We start from the raw sequence: 19,429 nt of genomic DNA, 5'->3' as shown, positions 1-19,429 counted from the left end.
ATAAAAATTAGCCACAAAAATACCTTAGAAAAGATTTCTTTCTCCCCCTTGTGGAGACTTTTAAGATATTATGGAATTCTCAAATCATTATATTCAAACTGCAACCAACCTTTGTTAATACTATTTTTTAATTCTTTCTTAAAAGGGAAAAAAGGGTAGATTTTTGATTTTGAAATATTGACAGGATCCTCCAAAGTTAAATATTAACATCTTTTCATCTCTCTTGCGAGAACTTTACTGTAAACATACATTATCACAGAATTAACTATTCAATATGTTACAAAATGTTATACTGAAAGAAAACAAATCTCTTTTGAACCCAGATTCTTCATCCACAAAAGTTTAATGACTAAAATACCACCACAGAATGAACAAATGTTTTATTGGCATGTTCATTGTTGTAAACAGCATCTGGCATGAAAAAGTTTTACCAAAACCTTTTTATTGATTTTTATAAATTAGATGGCATTTTCAAAACTGACGTAGAATTGTGTTCACTGAATAGCTGTATTTAGCAAACTTGCTGATTCTAACAGACTCTGCAATGAAATCACGGTGACTCTATTAGCCTGCGCCATGACCTGACTTCCTAGCAAGTTTATTCAACACGATGTTAAGACGTTTCCCCAAAGTTAAACTACATGTAACTACGTGTCAACTCCAAAAATTAAACTGGGACTTACAAGGTTTTAGAAGATTCAAACTTGGAAGTAAAACTTCAAAAATAAATGTACTAAATAAAAATTGAAGCCACTGAACAGAAAAACCTCATTAACAAGGGCAAATACAATCGTATGGGACCCAGTGCTGAGGAACCTCACTGAGGGTTACATTTACATAGACTGCTATACCTCTCAATGTACACAAATGTACATCATGAATGATATGTAAAAGGAATAACCATGGGAAATAGCTGAACTGCAATTATGGTAACTCAATAGGATCAATTTTATTTACATGCTGAATGAACGAGTGAAACGAATTCTCTACATCCATAACTTACGTACAGTTATAATTACAACACTGCAGCAATCTGAGCTGCCACCTGCTGGGAGCGGTCTAGGGAAATGTTTTGATGTTCTAGAATAATGTTCTTAATACTTTGCCAAAAATGAAAAAAATAAAAACACAACTTCACGATTCTTTACTGGGTTATGGCTGGTTCTAAGATTTTCTTTCTTCAGCTCCTGTTTTTGCTGCTTTCCAAGAGTCAACACACGTTGCATTTACTTCTGAATTGTCAATGAGGTAATGTGTGTATCAGTGAAATAAACAGAAAATTCATTCATTCATGGCCTTTGCACAGCTTTTATTATTAAGCTATGAGCATCCTGTTTGAGGCTGGTTTTACTAGCGGCTATGTGCACATCTGTCCGCAAGAAAAGAAGTTTACTCATTCCCCGTCCCACTTTCCTAGTAGCAGGTTTCGCTGTTCTTTTGCACGTCCCTTTTCACTTTACAGTACATTTGACTATAGTGCACAACATGATTCCAAGTCAAAACAGTGGCCCACTGGGCACTGAGCTTCTGATTGGTGAAGGGCCATCCAATCAGTGCTGGTGTCACTGGGTTACCCCCAACCATGTCCGGCCAGCATGGCACTACACAGTAGCAGTGAACCGTCTAATTGAAACCAGAATCCCCCAGGGAAAATGCTACACTAGCAGAGTCAGTCTTGAGTTAGATCTTTATTTGGTGCTCCATCCAGATAAATTTTTAGTGCTTTCTCTTTCCGAGGTGAGTATGTTACACGATGTCCTGTTTTCTGGAGTCGACTGCTTTCTTTTTTCATCAGTTCATTTCTCTGCTCATCTGTCAACTCCATTAATTCTTCTGTTCTATCCCTACATTTAAAATATTAATGACACATTAGACCAGTATACATACCATCTGCCTCCTTTATGTTTAAAAGCTACAATGCTCTTCAATGAAAAAATTAAATCTGATTGTCACCACTTGTTATATAACTTATACTAAGATGTCCTAGACTTCTAATGTGTTTATTATGTTAACACAACACTCACTTCTAAAAATGGTATAGAATAATTTCCATGTTACTATTAGTATATAATGGCTATCATTTATTAAACATCTATTTATAACAGCCATTAGGCCAGTGTTTTTAAATGCAGTATTTCAAATTCTCATAAAATCCTGCAAGGCTCACATTACTGATGCCATTATACAGATGAGGACCTAGGTAAATAAATAACGAAGAGAAATTTGAATACGTATCTGCCAGGCTCCAATGACTACTCTTTTTCCTCTCTCTGTGTACCATGACAGATCCGGTAGCCACTAGCCATGTGTGTCTACCGAAGTATGTAAGATCCAAATTGAGATGGGAGGCAAGTGTAATAAACACATATTTCTAATACTACAAGGAAAATTATGCAAAATATCTTAGAAATGATTTTTATAGTTTACATGTCATAATGATATTTTGGATATAGTGGGTTAGAAATACTTATTAAAATAATATTATCTTTCTACATTCTAAAACGTGGCTAACTAGAAATTTTAAAATGCAATATATGGCTTGTATTGTATTTCTACTGGTCAGGGCTATTCTATATCGTTAACAATCATAGGGCTGTTTATGAAAAATAAGATGTACAACAAAAATGTGGTATCTCTAGAAAGAACCAAAACATTGTGAATGTTACCTATAAAATATGACTGCACCATCATCACAGATATAAAGAGGCCACACATTCAGGGTAGAAACTTTGGGATTCCAGTCCAAATCCTGATGAATATCCAGGACAGAAATATCGCAGGGAAAAGTTCCTCTACCCTAAGGAAAAAAGAATGAATGAATGAATGTCACCGTTGGCCATGGTTACTTAGCACTAGTACCCAGATTTAAACACTCTCAGGGTCTTACCTTGGCAAACTCAATATCTTCTAAAGGAATTCCACTGATTTCATAAAGCTGTAAGAGTAAACATTTTACATGAGTTCACCTAAAAACTAAGTTTGCTGAAACAAGCAATTTGCTTTTCACCTTGTGAACAAAGAAATAGTTTTGATTTTTTTCCAAAGAAGTAACATGTTTGATATAAAATTTTTTGAAAGCAGGAAGTAGAACTATCTCCCCAGTCCACCTACAAGTACCATGTCTCAAAATATCAATTTAGTATTAATATATTCCTTCCAGACATTTTCCTATGCATATATAAACTATATACACATTTATAAAATACATAAAGCTGCATCTATGAAATACATCTATATGATGACTTTATATAACCTATAAAAAACAGCATAGAGTCACCTCATTCTCTTCACTAGTTGAAAGATATACCATTTTATTTCCAACCGATGGACATTGAGCATGTTTTTAGGTTTTCCCAGTTACAATTCTATACAGTATGTATACTTTGTATATATTTCCTTGCATATCTCTACAAATTTCTTTTTACTGAATTCTTAGATGTGCAACTGCACATGTGAAATGTTTATAAACAATGTCGAGCTGAACCCTGAAAAACTTATGTCAATTTAAACACTTATCAAAGATGTAGGATATTGCCTGTTTTACCCAAGCCATGATGACTCTAGGTCCCCAACTTCCAAGATCTAATGCCTGATGATCTGAGGTAGAGCTGATGTGATAATAATAAAGTGAATAATAAATATACTGTGCTTGAATTATTCCCAAACCATCCTCCTTCCCCTACCCTGCCTGGTTCAAAGAAAAACTACCTTTCATGAAAATGGTCCCCGGTGCCAAAAAAGTTGGGGACTGTTGCTCCAGATATTTTTATTTTCTAAATCTTCATCATCGTTTAAGAGGTAAAAAAGTGCTACTATTGTCTTCTATTTTTATTTTTATTTTTTTGCTGCTGTTATTGTTTTAACTTGTATTTCTTGTTCTATGAATTGCCTATTCATGTTCTTTGCTTATTTTAAAATTAGCCTGTCCAGTTTATTAATTTGTATATCCTTTTAAATTTGGACATGTCTCACATATGTTTCATATGTTTTCCCCTTTCTTTTAGTTTTATTTATGCGTTGCTTTAAAAAAATTTTTTGAGGGGGTGCTGTGCAGAAGATTTAACTTTCATATTGCCTATCTTTCCTTTTCTGGCTTTTGGTATTATACACACAAATATTTTTCCCTCTATGGGATTATAAACTTATTTTCAATATATTCATCTAGAACATTTATCATTTCACTATATTTTTAAATATAAATTTAATACATTTAGAATTTTTTGGTGTGAAATATGGAAATACATTTATTCCCAAAATGCCAACTGTCTTAGTACCTTTCTCCAGGGATCTTTAGGAGTCTCACTTTTGCTAACCCTAACCTTCAGCTGGATTCTCTATTTAATTATACTTCATCTGGTTTTTTAAATATATATAGCAATTTACTCTAGTAACTCTAATCCTAACTACTTAGGGCAAAGTTGATCCAGGTAATAGAAAGTGGAGGCTCACTTCTAGATGGCCAGAAGTCAACATAATTTTTCAAAGCATCAGCAGCCCTAAGAAACAATGGCCATGTGGCACAGGTGTGACTGAAACAGAGAGGCTGCTGCATCAGTGTCTGGCACTCACTTCATAGGGTCTTTCTTATGCAACACACAAAAAAATGTATGTTAGTTCATTTTGTTTAAAATGAGTGTACCTTCTCTCGCAACTCATCAACACTACTGCTTTCCAACACAACCTCCTGGAAGGGATCCAACTTCATCTCTGAAGGCCTCCACCGTCTTGACAAAACTGCAAGTTGTGACATGGACTTCATCTTCTCCACCCCTAAGAATATGCAAGAGTAAGCCATCATTCTGTTTACTCTAAAGATTCATAATATGCCTTTTCTTATACTGCCTCGAAAACAAAAAGATTTCCTTCAGGCATTATTCTTAAAAAGCAGGCATAAAAGAAACTAGTTATCCCAAGGAGGTTTTCAGCATGTAATACTCCCTCTCCCCACTCCAGTCTCAGAAGATAATCCGTAACCCCCCAAGCTCTCCTTCCACCAGGACTCCTAATTTCACTCTCGTGAGTCTTGCTGGACACTGCTCTCCCAACTACTCTCATCTTTGGACCTCTAATCTTTGCCCTTCTGTTGGCTCCTATCATCCCACAATCTAAAATCATAATCAAACAGCCTTCATTTTATCTTTTTTTCATTCAAGCTATCATTAATCCTTCTCTTTTACTCCCAAACTTGCTGATTCTTCAAAACCCAGCTCAACTGTGACCTTTCTCTTTGATGTACAGAAGAGCCAATTGCACTGATGTGTTTCTTAGCACCTATCATTTTGGAATGACAGGTTTGTAGTTCTGGTTTTCCCATACACTGTGCATCTCGAGGGCAACCACTGCTCTTTATTCATTGTTGCAGCACCATGGGTCAGAATGTCTGGCAAATTACAGGCCAATGTTTCTTAGATTTAATCACATGACTTAAATCTTACTCAAGTTCTTTGATGCTAATATATATATACTGAAATGATACTGATGCAAGGATCCACCATTCAGTGACATATTCTGGCTAATTCATCTCCACCAATATATACTCCTTCCTAACAAGGGTGACATCTATGTCCTTCATCTCTTCTTGGCCTACCCAGACACAGGGATTACTCTGTAAGGCCCCGGATACTCAGAGAAGGAATAACTGGTAACACACATTGCTCTTCTAGGGCACTGTTACACAGTTATACAGGAAACTGGGACACAGATAGGAACACCTACACGGAGCGCACTGTGTGCAGATGAGGGCAGAGATCAGGACACTGTCAAGGCATCCATCTACAGGCCAAGGACCACGAGACTGCCAAAAAACCACCGCCAGGGGAGAGGCGTGGAGCAGACTCCCCCCACCACCAGGAGAGAGGCGTGGAGCAGACTCCCCCCACCGCCAGAAGAGGGGCGTGGAGCAGACTCCCCCCACCGCCAGAAGAGGGGCGTGGAGCAGACTCCCCCCACCGCCAGGAGAGGGGCGTGGACCAGACTCCCCCCACTGCCAGGAGAGGGGCGTGGAGCAGACTCCCCCTCACCGCCAACAGAAGGGACCCACCCTGACAACGTCTTGATCTCAGATGCCCAGCCTCCAAAACTGAGAAAATAAATTTCCGTTGTTTAAGCCACCCAGTCTGTGATACATTGTGATAGCCTAGAAAACTAATATTGTTCTCAAAATTTCTGAAAAATTAATAGCACATCCTCAAAGCACATAAGCCAAAATGAAACAATATACTAAAAAACAAACATGGCTAAGAAATGTTTACTTTCAGTAAAACGTACTAAAAATACAACTCTAAAATTGCAACTTCCCTGAAAGGAGGAATTCATATTCTTAAAATTAGAGAAAAGAAGAAATATTTAAAAGGCAAATGGGGCCCAGAGAAAAGATAGAAGCAGCTCATTATTTGAGAAAAGCTACAGGCTTCTATTATTTCTAGAGAACTTCTGATATTTCTCCACAAAAATAATGATAATACCATCAAGAATTTCAAGGAAAACCTCCCAGTTGCTGGAAATATTAATATCTTCTTCATAAATATGATAATCCAAAAAGACAGTGCCAGGATTCTTCCATGTTTTTTTCCTTAGACGAAACCTACAAATGTGATAAGATATTTTAAACTACTATACTCTGAAATTCTTAACTTAAAAAAAGTAACATGAATCTGACATCAAGAAAAAAATGAAATGTTCAAATACAAAAGTCAAGTGGTTATTCATTAAAATTTTGGGAAAATACAATGAAATGATCTCAAGACATCAAATTGAGTGTCCAGCAAAGGAAGCTCATGCCAATTCCTAAATAATTTTGCTTAGTTCTATCATATTAATCTACAGTACAAAATTCTGAACAGTACAGGAATTTTAAAGTCTTCGTTTTAGAAAATCATACCAATCCATGTCAATTAACCACACTTTCTTCAAACTGCGATGACACTGTAATTTTACTTTACCTGTCAATACTGAGCTCTAAACCACACTGCTCCCTGAGTTGAGGAATTAACTCCTCTTTTGATTGCCGTACAGTCATTCCTTTAGCAAAAACAGCATCTAGCAGAAACTTGCATGGCTAGGAAAGTGAAGACAAACAATTACACCCTGAATTACACATTAGAATGAAGATCAACAAAACATTTTATTTGTACTTTATAGTGTGACAATTACTGGACTGGGTTTAGGAGTCTGTCTTCCTATATTTAAATCCTGGCTCCATTACTTACTAACCCTATTATCTTGAACAAGTTTACTTAACATTTCTGTACCTCAGTTCTCTCATCTGTAAACTAGGGACAGTATCTTCCTCAGAGTCATTGTGAAGATTAGATATGATAATACATTCATATTTCTCTTCTTACAATACAATGATCATCACCTTTATAGAGTAAAATGAGGGAAATGATTACTAATTTTGCAAATACATCCACTGTCTCAAAAGATACAGAATCCACAAACCCCAAACTCAAAGATAAGCCAAAATGAGTGTAATGAATCACACATAAGAGATATAACTGATGCCTAATAAAATATTTGTTGAACAAATGAAGGCATTTTATGAAAACATTACCCGCTTATTTGCTGTTTTTCACATCTGTCTAGGTCTTCATTGAGACGTTATGTCTTAAAAATATTGTCTTTGTCTTACTCTTCTGGGTATCTACCACCATTTTAAATATCACAGGAATATTTTATTACTCCCCTAGAACATAGTCTGTTTAGATTCTTAATCCACCGTTTAAAAGCAATATGAACTTGGGCATGTTACTTAACTTCTCTGCGCCTATGTTTCTTAACCTATATAGTGGGAGTAACAGTACTTTTATAATAGAGTTAACTGATGAGGATTAAAGGAGTTAATATCTGTAAGCACTTAGAGAACAAAGAGGCACTAAATATAATGCTAGTTAAAAAATGACTCTCTGAACTAAAAGAGTATATACTCTCCAGGTCAGCTGCCATCCTTCTGTATCATTATACAATCATTCCCAGAAAATAAGCATAAACAAAACCACTTTTAAAAAGCAGAAAATGTATGCCATTCCAGCATTTGTATCAACACTTCAGATCAGAGAGATGACAAAAATGGTCTGAGGGCCACGATCTGCTGCCTGTTTTTCTGATTTTCTGAGTGACATGTTACTGGAAGGAGGTCACTGCTGTTGGCTTATGTATTGCCTATGTCTGTTTTTGTGCTATAATGGCAGCACAGAGTAGCTGCAACAGAGATAGTATGGCCTGCACAACTGAAACATTCCCTAGAAAGAAATATTCCTTCTGTGTGTTGTGCTGTGCTTAGATGCTCAGTCGTGTCTGACTCTTTGCAACCCCTTAGACTGTAACCTGCCAGGTTCCTCTGTCCATGGGGATTCTCCAGGCAAAAACACTGCAGTGGGTTGCCATGCCCTCCTCCAGGGGATCTTCCCAACCCAGGGATAGAACCCAGGTCTCTTGCATTGCAGGTGGATTCTTTACTGTTTGAGCCACCGGGAAAGCCCTTTCCTTCTTTAGAGAGATAAAAACAAATGTCTAGTAATAAAATCTGTACACTGCATGTTTTTAATAACTACCCAAAGTGACCTTACATTGCTTGTAAGTATGTTACTTACCTCTTGTTCATTGACTAGAAGCTGGTATACTTTAACTCTGTATTCTCCTTTTTTAAGTGCTCTTCCCAGTCTAATTGTAATCTACAAATTAAACACACTTTTTAAGATGTACTGTCTCAGTAGAATAAACTACCCATTCTCACCCCAACTGTTTAGGAGTCTCCCCCCAATTCTCTAGATTCTGGGCTGTTTGAAAACAGGTATATCTTTTACTTCTGATTCCCCAATGCCTAGAATAGTAACTGACACACAGTTAACATTTAACAAACGTTTGTTAGATGAATGGAGAAAACAATAACAAAAAAAACCAATAATCACTAAATAATCCTTTTAGGGTATCTATTTCATCTTACTTGGAAGTAGTGTAAGATGTTCTCAAATCTATCATTTAAAACAGACTCTAATTATTCAGAATTATTTTTATCAACCTTATTGTCATCTGAAAACGATGAAAGTGTCTCATTCAGCCGGACGCTCTCAAACTCTTGATTGCTGGCGTACACGCGAAAGACCTTGAAGTGAGAGGACAAAACTCCAACAAAGGGCTCTAAATGTTGTTTGAAAGTGGCCAGAGTAATTCTTTTGTCAACATGCACCATCAACCCTAAGCACATAAACACACAGACACGCACAAAAAAGAACAGAAACAAAAACGTAAAAGAAACCTCTTTAGAGTATAAATACAGCAGATTATAGATTGCTAACTACACTGTGAGCAGGAAAAAGCACCCCTTTTCAGTCACTTGGCTTTTAGCTAATGTACTACACTGAATGGATATGGACACTGAGCATATGCTACGTATAATCCGATAGCTTTAAATATTCTGAGATATTTAAGTGTGAGATATTTGCTTATTCATTTTGGCCACTAATTTAAAAATCAAACTTTCAGGAATTTTTTTCAAATACATACATTTCTAGTTCTACACAGCAGCAGTGTAGGCTCTGGCTGCGTCTCACCCCTGCCTCTTCTGCTTCCTTACTAGCTGTCAAGACACAGAGCAAGTCACCAGCCTCCGTATCTGCATTTTGTCATTTGAAAAATGGAGATAATACAGTACCTATCTCATAGTATCTTACTGTCAATTCAGTGAGGTTAATAAGTTAATCATGCTTTTAGAATAGTTTTATAATAGTAATAACCTCAAAATCTAATTTTTTAGATTTATTAAAAAATTAGTAAATCTAGTTCTGGGATTTCTACCAAAAATGTCAACACTAGCACACAAAGATGTCTGTCTTATCATGTAGTTGGTTGGACTGTAACAGAAATACCTACATGGATCAGAAACTCCAACCTCCTCTAAGCTTCAATTTAAGCTCTCTTTCCATTACAATATGGACTTCCCTGGTGGCTCAAATGGTAAAGCATCTGCCTACAACATGGAAGACCCAGGTTCAATCCCTGGATTGGGAAGATCTCCTGGAGAAGGAAATGGCAACCCACTCCAGTACTCTTGTCTGGAAAATCCCATGGACAGAGGAGCCTGGTAGGCTACAGTCCATGGGTTTGCAAAGAGTCAGACACGACTGAACGACTTCACTTTCACTTTCTTTTGCATTATAGTAGGATTATCTTTGATGTGCTTTTTTTCTAATGCTTATTATTTTAATCTTTGTCCTTTATTTTATAAGCCACTCATGATGTTACTTTTGGAGTATACTCATGACTTCTGGAATATATTTCTTACTCTGATCTTCATATTCTATTAGAGAGGAAAACATCACTCGTTGCCTCCTTCTCTTGTAACAGACAGTGCCGAAAGCAAAAGCTACCATAGAGTCTCAGGCTCAAGGTTTCTCTGCAGCCCTAAGGCTCTCTGTAGGGCAGACCACAAGTTTTCTGTGAAATTTACATGAAAGGGTAAGGATGAAACCTTTATATACTCTTTGTTTCCATTTTCAAGTCATCCCAACTAGGATTGATGAATTTTTCTGAATGGATTTTTCAAATAATGTCTATTTACTATTTTCCCGGTTATAAAATACTGGTTCACTAGAGAAAATGTGACAAGTATGAATTAGCAGGAAACATACAGTGATGAACTTTACTTACTGTATATACCTTTTGAGGCAGTATATCTTTTACTTTGTTTAAAATGTCTATTTTTAAGCTTTAAGGAATGTTCCTACATATTAACAATCTAGCTTTTGGCAAACAAACCTCTATTTATTAACCAGAGAGGGGTTAGATTTCTTGAGAGAAGGGTGTAATGAAAAAATTTCTTGATTAGAAATGAGCAGCCTATGGCTGGATTTCAGTTTTGCCACTTTGGTCTGATAAATGGCTATAGGTACTTATCCAATCTCTGAGCCTTAGTTTTCTCATGGGATTATTACCCAGTCTCATTGACTGTTGTTCAACAAATGTAGTACATACATTCTAAGGCATTACTCAAATAAAAGCTATCACTGCCGTTTTGGTTTCTCTCATAACTCCTAGTAATGCTGTTATCACAGGAAGACATGAATGTTCGTTGGTTATTGATATAGTCCAATATGGTGATTAGAACCAAGTGTTCTGGAGTTAGATGGCCTGGCTGGAATGAAGTTCTTGTTCCCCTTCACATATTAGATTTGTGACTTCAACTAACTTCTCTGAACTTCAGTGATCTCTATTATAAAACACAGATAACAATCTTCATATCTCAAAATGTGTTTTCGGGTCAATACATGCAAAATGCTTAACACAGCACTGACAAAGTGTCAGCTTAACTGATGAGCTATAATTACTTGGTGGTTTTACAGAATACCATCATATCGATTTTCCTATCTATGCCTTCATACAGAAGAGTTCAGTCTCTTCACAGCTGCAACTTTAAAGTGCCCTCAAAAGCTTTCCTTTTTCATTCTTTTATGTATTTATTGAAAGAGGTGGTAACCAAAATTGTACAAAGAGTTTCAGTGCAAATACATGACCATTTTTATTACTCTGGCCTTCCTATTTATAACCTACTGCCTGCAGATTACAACTGGGTCACACTTGGACAGTATTTTCAAAGAGGTCTATAAGTACTCCCTGAAACAATTCCTGGATTATAACTAATTGCTTCAAGACCATCATTTTTAAGTGTTATTTGGTTATTACCTAAATGAACTGCCTATACAGTACAGGACATACCACTCTTCAGGTATCAAATTCTCTGTTTACCCATTCTACCTTGCCATTTCATCATTCTGGAGAATTTTTATTTTACTTGTCATCCACATTTCCCAAGCATCTACTTTCAGATCCCTGTGGAACTGTGACGAAGCAGTCGTAGTACAGATTCCTAAAACACTTGGCTGCTGGCTATCATCCCCATTCCCTTTCCCCTAAGCCAGTTTGTTAAACACGGAAAGACACTTTGCAGGGTTTTCCCCTTTTCTTCTCAAACAACCTTTTGTATAGCTTCTGAACACTTAAATAATTCGTAGAAGATGATCTGTCTTCATCACATGCTTTACTATTTCCATGAATGTTAGTAAATTAGCCCACAATGTATTTCTAAAAAGGTTAAAATGGTCAGCAGGCTCCTTTGTAAAGATTCCATTAACCGTTTTAAGATGGAAATGAGACCCTTCAAACTCTAATTCTAAAAGCCCCACTGAATCTTTCCTACAGTTGAATGCAGTCAAATTTCCAGTACATCATTCAAAAACAAACTCCTTGAAAGAAATTTCTAACCTTTTTCCATAGAGAAGCTATTTTTAATTTCTGCAATGCTCTTGAAGGGTTGAGAATGATAAGAAAGCAGTGTAGGTACTAGCTATCTTTCCTTTACTATGATGTGAGAAAAGAAACAGCGGTTAGCAGTGAGAAGGTGGAGAAATGAGTACTAGGCTTGCAACTGGAATACTTGAATCTGATCCCAGCAGTGTGACCTACTAACTGTGTGACCTCAGGCAAATTATTTAACTTGTATGAGCCAGTTTCTTCATCTGTGAGATATGTTTAACAATATCAATTTCACACAGCTGCTGAGAACTAAATAAAATAACATGTTAACGAGAGGTGTAAGTAAAAAAAATCCATGAAAATTAAAATTTAAGTATTACTATGATAGAGTTTTTCTGTCTCCATTTTAATCTACCAATCCACATTTTCCCACTCGAGTTTCTTTAAGATATAGGTATGGATGTCAAATAATTATGCTGTTTTTGAACCTACTTAAAAACACAAACTTATGTATTTTTACCACTGATTTCATAATTTCTATCACTTCCTTTTAAAAGATCCAATTTTCAGACTGTACGCATCATAGCATTTAGCTAACACAGTGGTTTTTTGTGCACCTTCTCTCCATGAGATGAAGCATAATGCTGTGCTTTGATCATCCCTACTTCTATACATAGGGCCTGGGTACAGCTTATATTCAGGAAATAGCAGCTGTGGAGGCATGCAAATGGAGAGATGAAGAGTGGGACTCTCTTACAAACTAACAGGAGCAAGTGCATTCATACTAGAGCCTTAACCTTTAGCAATGGTCCCACTAGTTACTAGCCATATATGTATTTTGGGGAAAGTCATTCACCCTCTATGAGTTTCAGCTTTCTCATCAGAGGGTATCAATGTCTATTTTATTACTCTCAGAGAAGCTTCAAGTGAGACCAAACAAGTGCTTTGAAAACTAAAATATAAAAATATAAGGGGTAATATTAATATTTGCCTTTCAGACTAATGCAAAGTATTTAGGTTTTCAGCTATTTCCCTTTTAAACTTGAAGAAATATTTTTGTATCTTACACTTGTTTGTCCTGTTAATTCTCTGGCTGGTTTTAGTTTGATATTTTATGAATTCTTTTATTAAGTCTCATACAATGTTATGTTTTTGTTGTTGTTTGTCCAAGTGCCCAAATCACTTCCATTCTGAGATCATAGAATTCAGAATTTCTAGTTTATATCTTGCCTGAGGCTTCCTTCAAAGAAATGTGGGGGAAAAGGTCCCTTTTCTTTCTCTGACTTTCCCAGTTAGTTATGTACTCTTTAGGAGGTGTAGGAATGGTGCACCTTGGAGTAGGTGATGGAAGAAAGGGAAGGAATGCACAAATTAAAATTTTTTCTAGGCACTGAATATAAAAGTTTCTAGAGTGCCTGGCCTTTTTTTTTGTATATTATTTGCCATTTAAACTATTTCTTTTCCTTTTTAAAATTTTGTACTGTTATTATAATTCTTTCCTTTAAAAATATTCTTAATTTCTTTAACAATCATCTCACCAGAGTCTGGACATCATTCCATCACAGGTCTAAGAACACTGCTCACTACAACTCATCAAAAATGAAAGCAAAGAAGAGAGAGGATAATCTTATAATCCAGGATGCTACAGGTAATCTTAGGACAAAGCATTTCTCTTAGCTGATTCTTCTCAACTAAAAATTTAAATGAACTGATAAAAAAGACTGAGGCTGTTTCAAGAAGCAGCCTTTTTCTTTAAAGTACATACATTTATGTCCTTCCCCAGAACCTTCATCTGCAGCATAGGGCTCTGCTTTGAAATACATGTACTGTATTTCTCCCCTACTCTTGCCACTCTCATCATATTCACTGTCCGTTCCAGAGTCTTCTTCTGCTGTATCCCAGGTCTCCTTTTTCCCTTCGTTCGCTTTAGTTCTTCTACTGCTCGTGATGCTGTGAGAGTCAAGTCCATTAGCCAAAGGGATCTGAGCATTATCTGCATTGCACAAAGTATCACTGCTATGACTCGAGCTGAGAATATCACTGTCCACCGAACTTGTACTCCTGTCATTATTCACATCGGAATCTGACCGCTCTTCAGACTGAAAATTTTCAGGATCAGAAGTCTGCATATGCTGTTCAAGTTCTCTATTATCCACTGAGGCTGAGGAGTCCCTCTCATTGAGAGGTGATTCAATGTTTTCAAAGTCACTTGTCTCAGTACTCTTGCTGCTGTCCCCATTATCTCCCTCCTGCTGCTGTTGCAGTGACAAGCTTTTGAGTTTTTCAGTGCTTTCTTCTAGAATAGCTTCCACAGACTTTAGGCTCCCTGCAGGTCCTTTGACTCTTTCACAGTCATCATCCACGTTCCCAGAGTCACCCCCAGCTTTCTGGTACGCTGTCCTTTTGGAATAAGATCCTGGAGATTGTTCAGGTAGCAAAACAAATAATCTGATTGTATTTGCATGCCGATCCAGGAGTTTCCATAAATGAGAGTCTGTAAAGGCCATCTGGTAATCCAAAGTCTCAGAGCTTTCAACAAACACCTAAACAGTAAGTTAAAGAGTTACATTACACCATTAATTTTGGGGACAATCTCATTCACTGTAAGAATAATATCACATCAATATAAGATAGTGCACAATAGATTATAAAATTTGAGATGATAATGTTTCTAAAGGACATATATATTGTTTTTGGAGACTAAAATAAACTTTATGTTCATATCTCCTTTTAATTGGCCATAAACTGTCCTAAGATAGATGGGGCACACATATGTGTGTGTGCCTATCAAATCTCTTGCTTACTGGAAAATTCATAAAAACATCTTGGCAATGTAACACCAAAATCCAAGTTCTATAAAAAAATTTATGGACAAATGACTTGATTCTATAGCAAATAAACTGCAAGGAAACACACATGAAGAGAAAGCTTTAGACTAAAATAAACTTGAGATATTACGGACTTTATTCAGATTCTGATTTGAGCAAATTTCATTGAAAAAAAATTTTAAGATAATCGGGGAAATCTGAACACTGACTAGATATTGGTTAATATTAAGGCATTTCTGTTGATTTTTTAGGTGTAATAATATAACTGTGGTTATTTTAAAAGAGTTCTCATCTTTTAGAAATATACAGTCATATTGCTTATAGATGAAATGATATGATGCTGGGGGAAGTAGTTACATATAGATGAATCAAGACTTAATAATTATAGAAGCTGGGTGGTAAGTACATAAGGGTTCATTACACTGTTTTCTGCACTTCTGCATATATTCGAAATTTTCTATAATAAAATTTTAAAAAGTGAAATGCATATATATATATCTGGCAATTATGAATAGCATTTTTAATTTTGTATAAATGTTATTCAATAAATGTTATAAATGAGGGCTATAAGCTAACCATTTAAGGGAAAAAATTAAGTTAGATCCTTCCCACTCCTTATCCTAAAACAGTATTAGGGTAGATTAGAGATTTTAATGTTATATATAAATACCTCACAGAAGTACTGGAAGAAACTAGAGGTGAATAAAAATTACTCATCAAAATTAATAAAACAATATAAAAAAAGGGCTAAATGTGATAAAAGATTAACCTTTCCTAAGATGAAAGAGACTGGAAATGGTGATAAATAAAAGATGGTAATCGAGGAAACTTTGCTACAGTTTATCCAGAGTAAACCAATAGCATTAGGAATAAACACATGAAAAATGATATGATGGAAACATAATGATACCGAGGGATGCAACAAAAAGACCAACAAGAACCTTCTTTTTCCTTCTAGAGATAAATGAGTAGGCAAAGGGAATAACATGGGGTGAACCCAAGATAAGAATTTTCTGTATACTAGGCATGCTTCAGACTCACCATGAAGTACCGCTTTATGGGAGGAGCTCAAGAATGAACAAAACTCAGAGGACATAATCATTGTGACCAGAAGTAGTCATCAAGGTTCCACCAGAGAGGCAGGACTAATCGTGGGCTTGAAAAATAAATGTAGGGAGATGGGGGAAAACACTGCATGTCGGGGCGGCACATGAACAAGGCAAAAAGGAGAACCAGCAAGACTCACTTAGAAGACAAAGAAGCATGATCTGACCTGACGATAAAGACAGGTAGTTCCTGGAAGGACGTGAGAATTTAAAAGGTAAATTTCAGACAAATGGTGAACAGCAGTATAGAAAATAGTAATGGGAAAATAAAAGACATACCTTATTACTTCTAAAAAACCCTTCCGCTTTCAGGGTTTTACTGGGCACGGTGAGAAGGCGCAAATCATTGTAGCAGCGTTCCAGCACTATTCTCATTGTTTCAGCAGGTAAATGGATGGCCTAAAATCAAAGCGATTTAATTAAAAAGTACTTTTTCAAAATAACTATGCTTGACTTGGAAATTTGGGAAAATAAGACACTGCTGAGTTCTTAAAAACAGCAGAAAGAAAATTAAGAGAAAAATAATCTTACTAGAGATTTACAAATTAAAAAAAAAAACATTAGTCCTATCCACTAAATAGGCTATAAATTAGGAGAACAGAGTATCACTTATAAATGTATACTCTGAAACTATTTTAAAAGTAACAATTACTCACTAAAAGTTCTATTTCTCCCAAACTCATGAAGTAAATGAGGTGATCTGATTCCAGAGAAACTGAATAAGTGACTGTGAGAACTGATGTCAAACCACTTAACTTCTTGACTTTTGATCAGGTCTTCTGTATTGTGTTAATACTTCTACTAAATCAATTTTTTTTCTGTGTAAAATGAGATTAAATTAGTAGGTAAATTTTAAAGTTATTCTAAAATTCCATGTCCTTAATTTTTGGTGTCACTTAAGAAATTTCTCATGAAATGAGCAAATAAAAATAATTTACATTTTACAAAGCCTCATTTGTATAGTTAATGATGACTAATTCTGAGGCATCCTAGTTATAAACACTAAATTTCTTGACATCCTGTTTTCTGTCTATACCCTACAGACGTATTTTTCCCCAACAAAATTATAAGCTTCAGGGAAGAAAACACATGTGTTTCTTTTGTATTCTACCTCAGTGCTCGTCTTCTAGACTAAGCTATAAAATAGAGCAGTTTGTCATAAACTATGACTTCAAAATATGATTTGTTTCCTCCGATTATTACTGTGGCAAAAGTGTTGGAAGTAATTTTTTAACATAGTAATAATAACTAACTTCTAATACTTCACATTTATTTTCACAAAAAGAGCATTTATTTATTTTACTCATGTTCACAACAACCCTGTTAAAATAGGCATTAAAAAATTCCCGATGAGATAAAAGACAATACTACCATAAATTGAATAACTAGAAATGACTGGAAACTGGAAGTTTTTTGACTTGTGATTTCTGAACAGTTTCCACCACGCCAAAGGACCCTGCTGCTGCTGCTGCTAAATCACTTCAGTCGTGTCCGACTCTGTGCGACCCCACAGATGGCAGCCACCAGGCTCCACCGTCTCTGGGACTCTCCAGGCAAATACACTGGAGTGGGTTGACATTTCCTTCTCCAACGCATGAAAGTGAAAAGTGAAAGTGAAGTCACTCAGTCGTGTCCGACTCTTCGCAACCTCATGGACTGCAGCCTACCAGGCTACTCCGTCCACAGGATTCTCCAGGCAAGAAAAATAAATGATCTTCAACCACTAGATTTAGCAGACATTCCCCAGCTTTAACTCTCTGGAGTGAAACAGTTTTTCTATCCCAGGAAATCTGAATGTTTCATCATCATGTTTTTCAGTTCAAAAATTCTGAATAAGCCTATGCTCTTTACTATTAACTCACATAATATGACTGATAGCAGCTTACTCTCCTACTTCTATTCATTTATCACTATCTTTCTGGTTAGCCCAATGTGAAACTCCTCAGGTCTTCTGTGTTCCTGCCTTGCTCTAATATTTAGCAACTGCAAGTGCTGCCAATTTTATTTATAGATTCACTCTTACAATCTCCCCTTTTTTCATTTCTGGTCATATGTGTTCACCTAAATTATTTCAACAACCTCATCTATTAATATGCTCCTGGCTCCTCCCTCAGCCCATTGGGAATGCTAGTCTGGAATTGCCAGAATTACCACACTACAGCATAGCTCTCTTATCATAACACTGCAGTACTTAGAAAAACAACCAACCAACCAACTTACTTCCTGCTGCTTACAATAAACAGAGTCCAAACTTTTCTGATTCCATTTACAAACCTGCCATGAGATAAAGCGAACTTGTGTTTCCAGGCACCTACTTTACAACGATCAGGCCAAACACACATGTCATTGCTACGTGCACTTGCTTCACATCTTCACATTCAGGTCAGTCTGTTTCTTCCATTATGAAGCGTCCTTTTCTCCCAACTACAGTCATCTCCAAGCTATAAATACATTGGCTTCTTGAGGTAAATACCAGTTCCTACATCTTATAACTATCACATAGTGCTTTGTACATAGCAGGCATTTAAAAGTACTCACTGACCAGTTTTAGAACTTACCTTTGAAACAAGCTGTTTGAACTCTGTAACTGTTTCATTTAAGTATGCGCGAACAGTGATAGGAGCAGCTACAGATTCTGCCTTTAGATCAACAACATGGACTTTCACCATTACCTCTGTCACATTGAAAAACACAGAAACACAAACGGAGGTTCTTTTTTAAAAACGCATTTCACATTAGCAATGCATTCTAAACGTGTTTCTAATAGATAGCAAAGATAATGCTTTTCTAACTGTCAAGATGGTAGATGTATATGTTAACATGCATAATACAATTAACACTTCTTTCACAATTTATCACATTACAAATATATATAAAGAACTAAAAAATAAAGCTAATAAAAAGGTTCTTATAGATCTCTTTAAACAAGGCAAAAGTCAAAATGTGATTTTTAAAAATACATGCTTTGTTTCCTTATAAAATATTAATACCACCCCTGTCAAATTTTTCAAGCATAGTAAAAATACATATCCAAAGTTCTAAAATACAGAGCAAAAACACAACACTAACATAAAATAACTAGAGAAAACAAATACTGAAGGAGACACAGCAGCCCTACTTGCTTTTCACAACATTTACTAAACAATTCAAGACCTTGCTCATAATAAAAGACTTCTTCTCAAAATAATATTCTCTATATTCCATGGAAAATTCAACAGAAAAGCTTTTGGTTTACATGTTTGTTTT

At 36.0% G+C, this 19,429-nt stretch overlaps 1 protein-coding gene across 5 annotated transcripts in view; it reads right to left on the bottom strand.

The window, feature by feature from the left end:
* USP47 (ubiquitin specific peptidase 47) overlaps positions 365-19,429 on the bottom strand; it is a 103,368-nt gene continuing 84,303 nt past the window's right edge. For 4 of the 5 annotated variants that reach the window (XM_018059548.1, XM_018059546.1, XM_018059549.1 and 1 more), the window contains 11 exons: positions 18,742-18,857; positions 16,463-16,582; positions 14,015-14,792; positions 9,020-9,195; positions 8,592-8,672; positions 6,942-7,057; positions 6,465-6,583; positions 4,640-4,770; positions 2,888-2,935; positions 2,667-2,797; positions 366-1,844 (listed from right to left, as the gene is read on the bottom strand). In XM_018059548.1, the coding sequence (XP_017915037.1) occupies positions 1,670-1,844; positions 2,667-2,797; positions 2,888-2,935; positions 4,640-4,770; positions 6,465-6,583; positions 6,942-7,057; positions 8,592-8,672; positions 9,020-9,195; positions 14,015-14,792; positions 16,463-16,582; positions 18,742-18,857 (1,991 nt within the window). In that variant the 3' untranslated portion in view covers positions 366-1,669. Of the gene's footprint in view, positions 1,845-2,666; positions 2,798-2,887; positions 2,936-4,639; positions 4,771-6,464; positions 6,584-6,941; positions 7,058-8,591; positions 8,673-9,019; positions 9,196-14,014; positions 14,793-16,462; positions 16,583-18,741; positions 18,858-19,429 lie in introns of all 5 variants that reach the window. The other variant, XM_013969606.2, reaches the window with a different exon arrangement.

Source organism: Capra hircus, chromosome 15, assembly GCF_001704415.2.
Source record: "Capra hircus breed San Clemente chromosome 15, ASM170441v1, whole genome shotgun sequence".
Taxonomy (NCBI): domain Eukaryota; kingdom Metazoa; phylum Chordata; class Mammalia; order Artiodactyla; family Bovidae; genus Capra; species Capra hircus.
This window is presented reverse-complemented; position numbering and strand designations above follow the sequence as displayed.